Source organism: Anas acuta, chromosome 2, assembly GCF_963932015.1.
Source record: "Anas acuta chromosome 2, bAnaAcu1.1, whole genome shotgun sequence".
Taxonomy (NCBI): Eukaryota; Metazoa; Chordata; class Aves; order Anseriformes; family Anatidae; genus Anas; species Anas acuta.
This window is the reverse complement of record NC_088980.1, coordinates 17,106,060-17,118,217: the sequence shown is the minus strand read 5'-3', so window position 1 is coordinate 17,118,217 and position 12,158 is coordinate 17,106,060. Positions and strand designations below refer to the sequence as shown.

General features: G+C 52.2%; 1 protein-coding gene across 3 annotated transcripts in view; it reads right to left on the bottom strand.

The window, feature by feature from the left end:
* MKX (mohawk homeobox) overlaps positions 1 to 1,485 on the bottom strand; it is a 46,687-nt gene extending 45,202 nt beyond the window's left edge. Inside the window, exons 1-2 of one of the 3 annotated variants that reach the window (XM_068673649.1) lie at positions 1,351 to 1,485; positions 160 to 398 (exon numbers count right to left, since the gene is read on the bottom strand). In XM_068673649.1, the coding sequence (XP_068529750.1) occupies positions 160 to 341 (182 nt within the window). In that variant the 5' untranslated portion in view covers positions 342 to 398; positions 1,351 to 1,485. Of the gene's footprint in view, positions 1 to 159; positions 399 to 580; positions 738 to 1,350 lie in introns of those variants that run through there. The other 2 variants (XM_068673648.1, XM_068673647.1) reach the window with 2 other exon arrangements.
* Between the last annotated feature and the right edge of the window lie 10,673 nt (positions 1,486 to 12,158).

Genomic DNA, 12,158 nt, shown 5'->3' with positions numbered 1-12,158 from the left:
AGTCGCGGGGAGAACGGTTTTGGGGCGCGGGGAGCCCTCCTAGGGACCACCTGGCGGTCCTACAGCGGAGCCGAGCGCCGGGCACTGACACACACAACACACACAGCACACACAGCACACACAACACACACAACACACACAGCACACACACGCACGTACCCCGTCCGCCGGTTGCGCAGGCTGAGGCTCTCCTTGATGGACGGGCTGTCGGGGAGCAGCACCTCGGCGTGGTGCGGGCCCTCCACCACCCCCACGTAGGGCCGGCCGCCCCTCTCCCGCTCCTTGGCGTCCTCCTCGAAGAGCACCTGGCCGCTCAGCTTGCTGAAGACGATGGTGTTCATGGTGGGGGGGGGGCTGGGGGCCGCCGCCGGCTCCGAGGTGCGGGGGCTCGCTGTGCGCTGCGGGCAGGCGGCGGCGGTCACCGGGCAGCCGCGACCGAGCGCCGACAGCAGCCCGCCGGGGGGGCAGCGCCGAGGCACCGGCAGCCGCCTGCCCACCCCCGGGGGGCTGCCCGCAAACCCTGCCCGCCCCCAAGCCCCCCCCAAAACCCCCAAAACCCCCGGCCCGCTCCCCCTCGCACCTCGCCGCCAGCCTCCGCCGCGCTCCTCGCTCCGTGTCGCAATAGTTGGGAGCGCGGCTTCTCTGTTGGGTTTGGTGCTTTCCTCCCTCTCTCTCTCTCTCTCTCCCTCCTTTTTTTTTTTTTTTTTTTTTTTTTTTTCCCTTTCCCTTCCCCTCCCCTCCCCCGGAATGATTTTCTCCTTCCCCCCTCCCCAAACGGGGAGGGAAACAAATTGTTTTTAACGACCACCAAATGCGCAGAGCCGGCGCCCGGAGGCGCAGCCACCGCGCAGAGCCACTCACATCGCCGGGACCGCCGCTCCCCTCCCGAGGGGGGAGTTTTTTTTTGGGGGGGTGGACACCGCCGGCCAGGGCACCCCGAAAGCCCCGGGAAGGGCACGGACCCCACCGTCGGGGGGCGGTGCGATGCGGGGCGCTGGGAGCCCGGGGGGGCGGCGGAGGACACGGGGGGGTCCCGCTACCCACAGCGGGGACCCCGTCGGGGCACAGCGGACGCGGCGGAGGGCGCAGCCCCGCGCCGCTCATTAACGCCGGTATTTAATGAGACCGCACCAGGAAACATCCCCCCCAGCTCCTCTTTTCCCCCTCCTTTTGTCCCCCCCCCCGCCTTACAAGGCTTACAGCCCGAGCCGGGCGGCGCCCCGCTCCCTGTAGCATCCTCGGCGCGCCCCCGCCGGGAGGCGATGCTGGCCCTGCGTGCGCCCCCGGCCCGCTCCCACGGGTGTGCTACGGCCCCCCCGCTCCTCCCCACGCCCCCCACATCCCCCGTACCCCCCGCCGGCTTTAACGTGTCGGTTCCCGTGCGCAGAAACCCGAAAAAGCTGTCCCCGGGCAACGCTCCCGAGGATGCCATTCAGAGGCTGCCGATGCCGGGCACCGGTTTTCGGGAGGGAGCGTGACGTCACGGCCGCATGACGTCACGGCCATGACGTCACGCAGCCCCGCGTGTCTTGGAAGGGATCCTCCGAGGAAAGGGGCAGCCCGGCACGGGGGTCGCCGGCCCCGACCCCACAGCCTTTCACCGAGAGGGAAGCTGGGAGAAGCGACGTCCTGGGGACGCCCCGTCGAAAAATCACCCGGCTGCCGGGCCCCCAGCCAAGAGAAGGGATGAGAACAGGGTGGCAGGGACCACAGGAGCACACGGGGCTTTAGGGCAAAGCCCCCCTGCACTGGGTGCCCTGGTCGGAGTGCTTGGGAACAGCCTTTGGGGAACAAACGGGGACACAGGGACGTGAGTGCCTCCTGGTCTGTGCTGAAGTGCCTAGCTGCTTGCTGCAAACCACACCGTTCTGGTTATTACTGTGCCTGGCTGAACCGTTTCTGACCTGGGAAGGTTTGTTATAATTACATTACAGCGAGAGGACTGAGAAACTGAGAGGCTTCATCGACACCAAGCTCCCGAGAGCTCTGGCCAGCGAAATGGGAAGGTGATCTCAGCCACCTGCAGCCCCACGCCAGTCCTTGTCCCGTTATCTTCCCTTTCCTCCCTCCTCCTGCCTGCCTGCCGTGGCAGGAGGGATGCCCACTGCCTGTGTGATGGCTTGGGAAGAACAGGGAGGGAAGAACCTTGGTGGCAAGATGCTCCTTTCCACTTCCCTCTGGACACCTTTGGGTGTAGACACCTGTCCTGCAGGAAAAAAAACCACAGCCACCTCCCCATGCATACAGCGGGTGAGCTGGGTCTGCCTGCAGCAAGCCCCATCGGGCTGGGGGCAGCACGGACAGCAGCACCCCTTTACTCAAATTCTCCCCAGTGCCAAGGCAGCAAAGGGGTCTCCTACGTGGGAACTGTTCAGTTAAAGAAATTCCCCCCAGTGTGTGCCCTGCTGGAGCTCCCACACTGAGCGGAGGTGCAGGGCACCTGGCTGTCCTCGAGGAGCGGGCAGCCAGGGCAGCAGGTTGCTGAGGGCCTGGCACGTCCCCACCCGCACCCAGAATAAATCGCAGCAGCAGCAAGAGCCGAGGGCAGGAATCAGCATTTGGAAAGCGGCTCTGGAAAAAACCAAAAGCCTGCGCGGGGCAGGCGCTGCCAAGCGCGGCGAGGCAGCAGCAGGAGCAGTTGGCACCGCGGCGCCTTACAAGCCTCTAAAGCAGCGAGATCTCCCAAATCATCACATGTAAATCTCACACGCGCCCGCCCCCTCCATATTTTATTACTTAGATCACAGTTGAAAAGCTTAAATGAAAACAGGGTTTCTATTTCCAGAGCTTGTTTAACATCGCGAATGTGATACAAACTGCGGGCTTCATGGTTTTAATTAAGGTTACTTACCCCACCACGCACGGAAAAGTAAGTCAATGGCTGCTGGCCGCATGCTGCAGCCCACGGCCGGCTCCCCGAGGACTGATGGGAGCACCAGGGGTCCCCCATACCCCAAAGTGGGGCCAGGTTTAGGGGACGGGGCTCTGGGGCACCTGCCAGGGTTGGGGTGCGAGGAGCTCCGTGCTCCCCTGGTAAAGCCAGCCCCTGTGCCCAGCCTGAGGCAGGCAGCAGGCTGGGCTGGCACGCCAGAAAGCAGCAGCGAGGCGCCTTTCCAAGGGATATCGTGCAGAAAGAGCCTACAAGTGGTGCTCTGGGGTCTGAGCTGTCTCATGGAGAAGCCAGGAAAAAAATCAACAGCGCTGTCAGGCTGAGAGGAGGATTTGCTCCCGAGGCTGCGAGCGGTGGAGCTCCCCGGTGCCATCCCCGCTGCAGCCAGCGGAGGGGCTGCTTTTGTCCATGACTTCACGGTTGTTTTCTAAATGCTTTCAGCAAGTATTTCCTCGGCGCTGCATTCTCACAGCAACCCCCTCCAGCTGCAGATTCCTTCACGGTAAACATATATGTTTGAAATTCAAAGAATTTCCCCGTGTCCCTGGTACGCCGCGCTGTGGCACGGCGGGTGGCTCAGTAACCGTGTGCCGAAGGGCCTGAGAAGCTGTGTGGGTGAGGAGTTGTTTAACATTATGCAAAACGAGGGCTTATCTACACTGCAAGTTATCCACCCTCACAGGGAGAGAGGCTTGTTGCCATCCCGGGAAGCAGCTGAGCTCAGTCCAGAGGCAGATGCAGACAACACGCTCACCAAAGCGAGCCGAACCTCCAGGGGCTGGCCTCCAGGCCCCGCAGAGCCCCAGCCTCTGTCAGCCCCCAAAGCACCGGGGAGACATCAAGCAGGGATGAAGCCAAATCTTGTAACAGTGGGGTTTTGCTACCGTATTCCTAAGGAAGGAAGAACCTTCCCCTTTGGAAACCTCACCTAGGAGAACATGCAGCAGCAGGGTCACCGTACCTCATAGGACATCTGTGGGGGAGGTAATTGGGTTGGCCTACTAGAAAGCAGACAGGCTGTGAAGTCACCACCTAACACAGGCCTGCTCACATGCACAAAGCTGTGGAGAAATTAGGTTTGGTTTTCAGCAGCACCTGAAGGAGCACCTGAAAGATAAAACATGGGTTTATTTTAATTCTGGGTGGGTGTTTGGTTTGGAGATGTTGGTAGGAGGGCATGGTGAAATGGGAACCTGTGTGCAGGAAACAAGCACACTGGCATCGTGTGCGACCAGCCCTAAGCCAGCTGTGCTGGTAATGCTGTGGCCTGATAAATCTGCTAAACCCCAGGACCAAAGAGGACATCCAAACTGGGAAAAGCGCTGGGGTTTGTGGCAGCAAAAAGCCCCAGACAAAGCACAGACTCCCCAAAATAAAAACCCAGCCCATAAGCGTTGCTTCATCTAGGAGGGTAGAGGGCTCAGATCTGTTCTGCATCTTCTTAGTGTGTTTCATCCGGAGAATGAATAAACAAAAACATAGCAGCATCTCCAAGCAAGGACCAGAACCCAGCTCTTCTGACTTCTAGCTGCACCCCCCAAAACAGTCAGAAAAACAACAAAACAGGAGGTGAAATTCATGCCCAAAAGAGTGATTTTCTTCATTATATGTGATATAGCAACATATACAACATTGGTAACTTGTTGTCATATATATTTTTTCTTTCCCTAACCATGCTGCTTTTAGCTGAGTTTTAAAATCTGCATTTCATCTTCGCCGAGGCAATTCACTTCTTTACTGCTTTTACTGGTCAGAGAATGACTCAGTTGAATTTAATGCAGTGTCTCAGATAGACGATGTCTGCTCTGCACTTGAAAAATGAGAGTGGATTTGTTTGGATTTAACATTAAAGGCTACAGGTCACAATGCAGAAATTTCCTATCTGCTTTGAAAATTTAAGGATAAACACTGAATAGTTGATAACAATAATAGTAATAATTGTAATTTTCCTTCAGCCACCTGTGCAAAAATAAACATCGCACACTGTGTTATTGAATTCTCTACAATTTATTCCTGTTTTCCTGTCTAGCTAGCTATGAAGTCAGGCATTTTTTTCCACCAATATTCTTCAGCATCACAGATACAGAGGTCAATCCACCATTTCAAATAATCATCTGGCTCAAACCACGAGGAGCTCTTGCTCAAGCCCTGGGCATGCTGACAGCAGCACGAGCAGGTGCTTGTGAGCAGAGGGAGCTCAGCATCTTGCAGGGATGCATACGGGCACTGGAGCCAGCCCCCGGGACACTTGAGCATCCCAAGATAACCAAAAATGTGAGCCCAGCCGGCGATGCCGAGGAGGTGTGAGCAGGGTGAGGGGATGGAAGTGACGATGGCGAGGCGGGGACCCCGTTTCCCACTCAAGCCACACGCGTTTCTGCGTGACCTCCAGGATTTCACAATCTCCATGCCTCTATTCTGCAGCTGCAACGTGGGAATAATAACACTTCCTCTCCTTTCCCTGCTTCCTCCTCTGTTTTTTGGCACAGAGCGAATACAAGAAGGCTTGATCTCAGTTGGAATCTATCAGTGCTACTGACATGTTAATAATACTAGCAGAGATGTTTCCTCTTTGCTTCGCGCTGACAAAGCTCCGCGCGGGGCAGCGGCTCCCGACGTGTCAGCCCAGGCTGTATTCCCTTTCAACCCCAAATCTGAGGCGCTTTCCGGAGACAAGACAGAGAGCATGCACAATTCGTTCTGACTTTCAGGATTTTAAACAGAGAGACGGAGTCATAATACGCTTCAGTTTGATGGCCCTCCAGTCGCTGCATAAAAAGCTCCGAAACATCCTCAGCCTCTTGGCTGCGTGCACTGCCTAAAACCTTGCTCAGTTCAGGCAGGGTTTTGATGATGTTCTGCCTGCAAGCTGCTGGGTGGGTGTCAGGTCTGAGTGGGGACAGGCAGAGCTACAGGGCAACATGGATGTAATCGAGGGGTTTTTGTGTCTTGAAGGGAAACCCCTATGGTAACACGCCGTTTTCTGTAGGGGGCCAGCTGCTGGCACGTGTCCCTCCAGGGTGCTGGGATCCCTTCATCTCTGCTCGGAGTCCCCCAGCAGTGGGTTGGTTTCCTGCAGAGGAAGCCTGAGAAAGTCTGGGGACAAAATAAGGTTGCGGAAAGATTTTGTAAAGATGCTTTGCAATTAATGTTTTTGGCCCGAGTTTGAAAATTTCCTTCCTTATTACTTGCAGTCACATAAAAATGTCTCCCTCGTCGCTCTAGCTTTCACATAATTGATCATTCATAAATCTCTGATGCCTTAGATGGTTTCTTGGAGTTTTCCAGTAATAATAAAAACAAATGTTTATTCAAGCAGATTAAAAACTCAGGCTGATCCTATTAATCTGTTTAACCAGTGCAGATAGCTGTGTTATCTTCTGTGGGTAGAACTGAATTTAAAGCTCCGTGAAGAGTTTTAAAATGCACAAACGCTGTGCTAGCCGAGGCTGCAGCCAGCAATTCAGAAAGCAGTTTGGCTTTGGTAGCTCTCGCCAGCCTCTAAAGTCAGTACCCACGGAGAGGCAACAAGCCCATGTTCTGCTTTTTCCTGTTTATGTACGGGGTAAATGGGTCCTGCAGGGCGCAAAATGTTCGGTGCAGCAGTGTAACTCGCGTACAAACCGTTAATATTTATTATTGGTGAGGCTGAGGCAGGCGAGCCAGCAAAGGAAATAGCTGGCACATCTTCATTAATTCCTTCTGGTTCTAAAGTAGTTTTCAGGAAATAATTCTGCAAGATCTTGGCTCCACACACAGCGTATTTATTCAGAGCTGGCAGGGGCACCAGAAACCGTATAGTTCATCAAGCCCCGCGCTCCTCTGGATCCTGAAGGTGTTTATCAGGAATGGCTTTCAGATAGGGCACAGCCCCCCACACACATGGTGCCAGTCCTGGGACACTCGCTGGGGTCTTTGAGGCTTAATCACAGCCCCTGTCCACACTAGGAACAATCTTCAGAAATCCCTCAATGTCCTCAAGGGAGAAGGAGGTGTTGTCCGCCCTAGCATGTCAAGTGAATATTGCCTTTGTAGTTTTTTTTTTTCCTCCAAGTTATTTGAATGTAACTATTATCTTTTCTCCCGTAATACGACTGTTTGACTTGTGACCTTGGGGATACTTTTCTTGTTGCTTTTAGATCTAGCCATGACTAAAACCAGAAGTTTAGATATATATGCAGACTTCTCTTTTTTTTTTTTTTGTCTGAAAAATAGACTGAAAATCTTGAGTATCAGTCTCTCTCATGAGATGTCCTGATTTCACGCATTACAGCAGGGCCAGAAATAACATGAGAACAGCTTTTCTCACAGTATTTCGGTAGTTCTTTCCTGGCCATTGCCAAAAGCAGGATGTGAAGACATGCATGAGCATTAAAGCAAACTCCTATTAGAATAGTTCAAGTTCCTTTTGCATTGTGGTAAAAATTTGTGTCAATTTTTATTCTATTCAGACTATTTCATCCCTTTCAGTACTTCAGTGTTTTTTCTTAATAAATCATTCTGCTAGGTTAAATGTGATTTGTGGGTTTTCATCTTTTATTACTATTATTTTATTTTATTTTTTAAACACACGCCAAGAATATGACAGAGCGTTCTGACCTAAATTGCACATTATTTGATTGTATGCATGAATGTTGGCTGTCCCACCGGCTACCCCACTGGCTCTGCGAGCACTCCTCGTGGGTGTGATATAAGCACGCAGCGAGTGCTTGCTGCGCTGGGTGCCCGGGTGATGATTTGGTGCCCCAGGGCATAAGGATAGAATCAGCCTCAGGTTTGCACAATTAAATTGTTTCCTTCAAAGCTGTCAACGAATTCAGGTGCCAGTCACCTCAGCGCGTTTCCACAAAGTAGCAGAAGTGGATAGAGTTACCTGCCTCGCTGCCAGGGTAAATACTGGCGGTGAGTGCGAGCAGGACATGGGGCTGCAGCCTGCTGCTGCTCCATGTGCACGTGTGCGTGTGCATGCACGTGTGCGTGTGCACGTGTGCATTTATACGTGCATGTGTGTGCTCCTCCTGGGTGAAACGTGCCCCATACAAGCAGCTCTGCAGAAGCCAGGGCAGCCCCGTGGGCTGTGCCTGCCCCATCGCATAGTGGTACCCACGGCAGTGATGTGAGGTGCTCCCGACTCTTCCCAAAACGGCAGCCTAAATGCGTGCTGTGCCCAAATTGCAACTCAGCCCCTCTGCCCTGAAGGTCTCCACGTGTATCAGCCAGGGTTGTGTCTGCTCTGCAAGGGGAGAGGTGCTTGCAGCGAGGCTTTCCAAAACCTTCGGCACGGGTGCTCCCCAGGGCACAGCAGGGGGTATCTGAGCCTTTTTGGACTCCACCTGCTCCTTCAGGCTGAAGCAACATGCAGTGTTTTAAGGCTGTGTTTGCCCGTGTTTCCTCTTCATGAGGAAATGACTCTCTGAGGACAGATGAGGCATCAACACCTTTCCTGAGGTACGGGAACCAAAGCTTGAAAATACAGCTCTGGCAAGCTGCAGAGTGCCAGGCTGCTTGTGGGATCTAGTTCAGGGTTTATGGATCTAGCCTTGGGATCTGAATCCCAGGATCTCAGATCAAGTGATGGCCTATGGACTTTAGGGTTGGCCAAAGCCTAGTAGAGGGTTGTAATCATCTTTCTCTGGACAATATCTGTGTTAAAACCACCTAAACTACCCAAGATTCGGCAGACTTTGCTGATTCACCCCCAGTGGTCCAAGGAGACCCCATTCTTGATACATTCCTCATTTTCTGGTGGGACTTAAATGGAGATGTGTAGCAGAAAAGGACAGGGGAGAGGTTTTATTCTGTGGGACTTGAGGCTCTTCCTCAAGTGTTTGCTTGATCACTTTTGCCACAGAAGCAGGACACTTGTTGACCACCCCCCAGGGCCTGTAATATCTCCCTCTGTGGGTTGGGATGCAGATATCTGGGGAGGAGCAGATGGTCTTTTGCAGCATACAAGTGATGCTGCTGCTTTTATTGAAGAAGCTGGAGCCCTTGAGGAAGGTACCCTCAACAGCTGCTGGGATTTCTGTAGATCAGTGGACTCAGCTGTGAGATGTTTTTCAATGTTATCACAACCACTGTCCTGTAAAAAGCAATGACAATGATGCCAGCGTCTGGTTGGAGAGCTTTCTCCCCCCAAAAAGGCACTCCAATTCATGCCTATGTTTATGTGGGAGACTCTCCATGGATTGAGCCATAAGGTCCCAGTTAAGGTAATTCTGTTTGGCAGCAGCACTAGATAGTTTGCAACGAACATTTACAAACTGGCCAAAGAATATGATTTCTTAAACAAAAGATCCAGCTTTTTAAGGTTCTTACCCATGGAGCTGCTTCAAGCAGTCATCATGCTTCTGTCCTCCCTTGGATGGACTCCCCAGCCCTGGAACCAGGTGGCCGATAGTGCAGAAATGCTCAAAATCCTTGGAAAGGACACAATCGTGTCAATCGTCTCCAATGAAGGTAGCAGTCACAAACACACGGGTTTGCCAAAAGTCTCTGGCTAGTTCCAGGAAGCCTTCGTTTGTTTGCATTGCTAATCTGTCAGAGACCGAGACTGCTTGGGGAGATATCGAGCCCTTTGTAAGCTTTCTCGCGTACCGCTTCTGCTGGGATCTGCAGGATAGCAGCCATCTGAGAAGGATTCAGGAGACTGCCCAGTTATCAGGCTGAGACAGAAGGAGCTATTCAGAGCTGGAGGCAAGGCAGCCCCTGGAGCTAAGTGCCTGTTTTCATTCTGCAAGTCCTCTTGTGCTTTCCATTGCTTGGCAGGGATGGGAAATGGCAAAGCCTTGCTGCAGCAGGACTGGGATGGACTGGTGCGATGCCCTCCTGAGGTGCACTGACCTTGAAGGTCAGTGAAGGCTGGGATGCAAGGAGGGCACCTGACTCACAGGTTGTGTCGGGATTCCCACTGAGAGAAAAAATTCTGTAAGCACTTTTGGAGCTCCCTTCTCATAGTAGAGTGAGGAGAGTAATTGGCATTGCCATGGACTTTCAAGCCCTTATGGAAAGGGGAGCAGCAGGACAGTGGTAGGTGATGGATGTCTTTACAGAACTTTACATCCATCTTTGGATTTCTGTGCTGTTACCTACCACCTGGAGCTGCCCAAGGGACCTGTCCCTGCTCACGGCAGGCTGGGCTTGCAGCACATCCTTGGCCTTTGGGCCCTTCCCAGGGGCAGCCTGCAGCCCCTGTTGGTTTGCACCATCATCTGGGTTGCAGTCAGTCAGGACTTGTTTGCCCAGATCACGTTTGGCCAATGTGAAATGTTACCTGCCCAACTGAAGTGAGAACTGAGGCCACGATTTCGTGTATTCCTCCACAAACTTTGTTGGTTAGAACCTTGAAGGAGGGCCTGCAGGTGGCAGCCACCTTTTGCAGCTGACTTCCCTCCACGTTCTCACTGCTTTGTAAAACTGCTACCAGTTGATTGTATCAACACAATCTTCTTAATTCGTTGGACTGTTTAGTTTAGAAATGTAAATCTCGTGAACTTCTAACAATTACTAACTTTCTCATTGGATTACATTCTTAGACAGTTTTATTGTTTCATGCTGCTGGGTTTTCCAGGGTTTTCTTTGGCTGGGTCAGCCCTTCTAAGCTGCCACTTAGGACTGCTATGAAAACACATGCCTCTGTGTGCCCAGCGCACGCCCTGCAGGACGCACATGGCCCAGGCTGTTCACCGTGCCGTGGGATGCCCACAGATCTCCAGTGCTGGAGCTCTTCAGTCACCACATGCTGATTTTCAGATTTTTGCCTATTTTTGAGACACTTCCACTGCACGGACACGCTCGTATTTGCCAACCTTAGGGCCCACAGCACTGGGAAACATGGTGGAGAAGCTCTGTGTTCAACCTCAGCCCTCTCAGGGACACAGACACTTACTGCAGATTGCCAAGAGATGCCTCACAGCCATAGAGCTGCTTCTGCAGTTCAGCATTTTGGCCAGCACTTTCTGAGGCCCCAGCATCACAGCTGCATTTTGTCTTGGTCATAATGGTTGTTCATGATACAGAATAGCTGTTCCTAGGCCACAGGAGTCCTCTCTTAGGTTGGCTTTCTCTGATGGAGACTCTGGGGCTTGCAGAAGGTCTGAGGGTGCTGCAGGGTGCTTGAGCCTGTATTGCCCATCTTTCAGAGCAAGGTTGCATGTGACAGAGTACAGGGGATTTTACTCTTAAAGATGAAATGTGATTTAGTTCTTTGGGGTGGTGGGTATGGCTGTGATAATCAGGTAGGAGAGGAGATGATTCGAATTCACTTCTAGCAAACATTAAAGCATTTTCTATTACACATTTCTACAGCATTCAGAATGGATTAAGCAGTAGTTAGATATTGTTAATTGCCAGTGGAATTAAAATCATAACATAGCTCTCAGTAACTGTGTTGATTTAGAAATGTTGACAGTTTTGAATCTACACCGGTACTTGTACAGCTCTAAGACTGGTGAATATGAGCACGTCCACACAACGGAAGTGTCTTAAAGGTATGCAAAAATCTGGAAAACAACATGGGGGAACCAAAGAAAGCTCTGGTTTGGGGGAGTTTTTTCTTTTCTTTGTGCTGAGTTTGAAAAGAATTAGGCCTCAGTTCCTTCAGAGAAATCACTCCTCTTTGTTTTGTACCTCTTCGTGCCACATCGGATCCAGTGCTTGGCAGTCACCTATACTCCTTAGTTGCTATGCTGAAAAACATTCACCTAGTCATTACATTCTGGGAAGCATACCAAGGCTGGCCCACAGATGTCCGCTTTCCCAAATATTTTTCCTTTTACATGACACCCCACCACAGACGGTTGTGGAATGGGCTGGAAGGAGGCATTGATCTGACCATAACTTCTGCTTCTGAACGCACTTTGTCCCTCAGCTGCAAGTGCACACGGCGTATTTCTCTCCAACAGTTTCTCCAGCTCCACTGTGAGTATTTTCCTGCCTAACCTCACGCGGAGGTAAGGGCTAGGTAGTCTGCTTTCCAAATGGCCTACTTGAGAAAGTCAGCCATAAGTGAGTGTAATGAAGGTCTGCAGAGCAAGACTGGCAGCCACGGGGAAAGGAATTTTCCATACTGGGCACACTGTTTGCCCATTGCTGGGCAAACACAGCAATAAAGTTGGCCAGGTGGCCATCCACGAGCCTCTGCGCTATTACACCTATCATGACCGAGTGTAGTTATGAATGACAGTGTGCTTTTAGCTGGAACGAAGCAGCACGTGTCTCTTCACTGAGTGCATTAGAAGCTCTTTTCCTTTATACTGGTTGCCCCCTG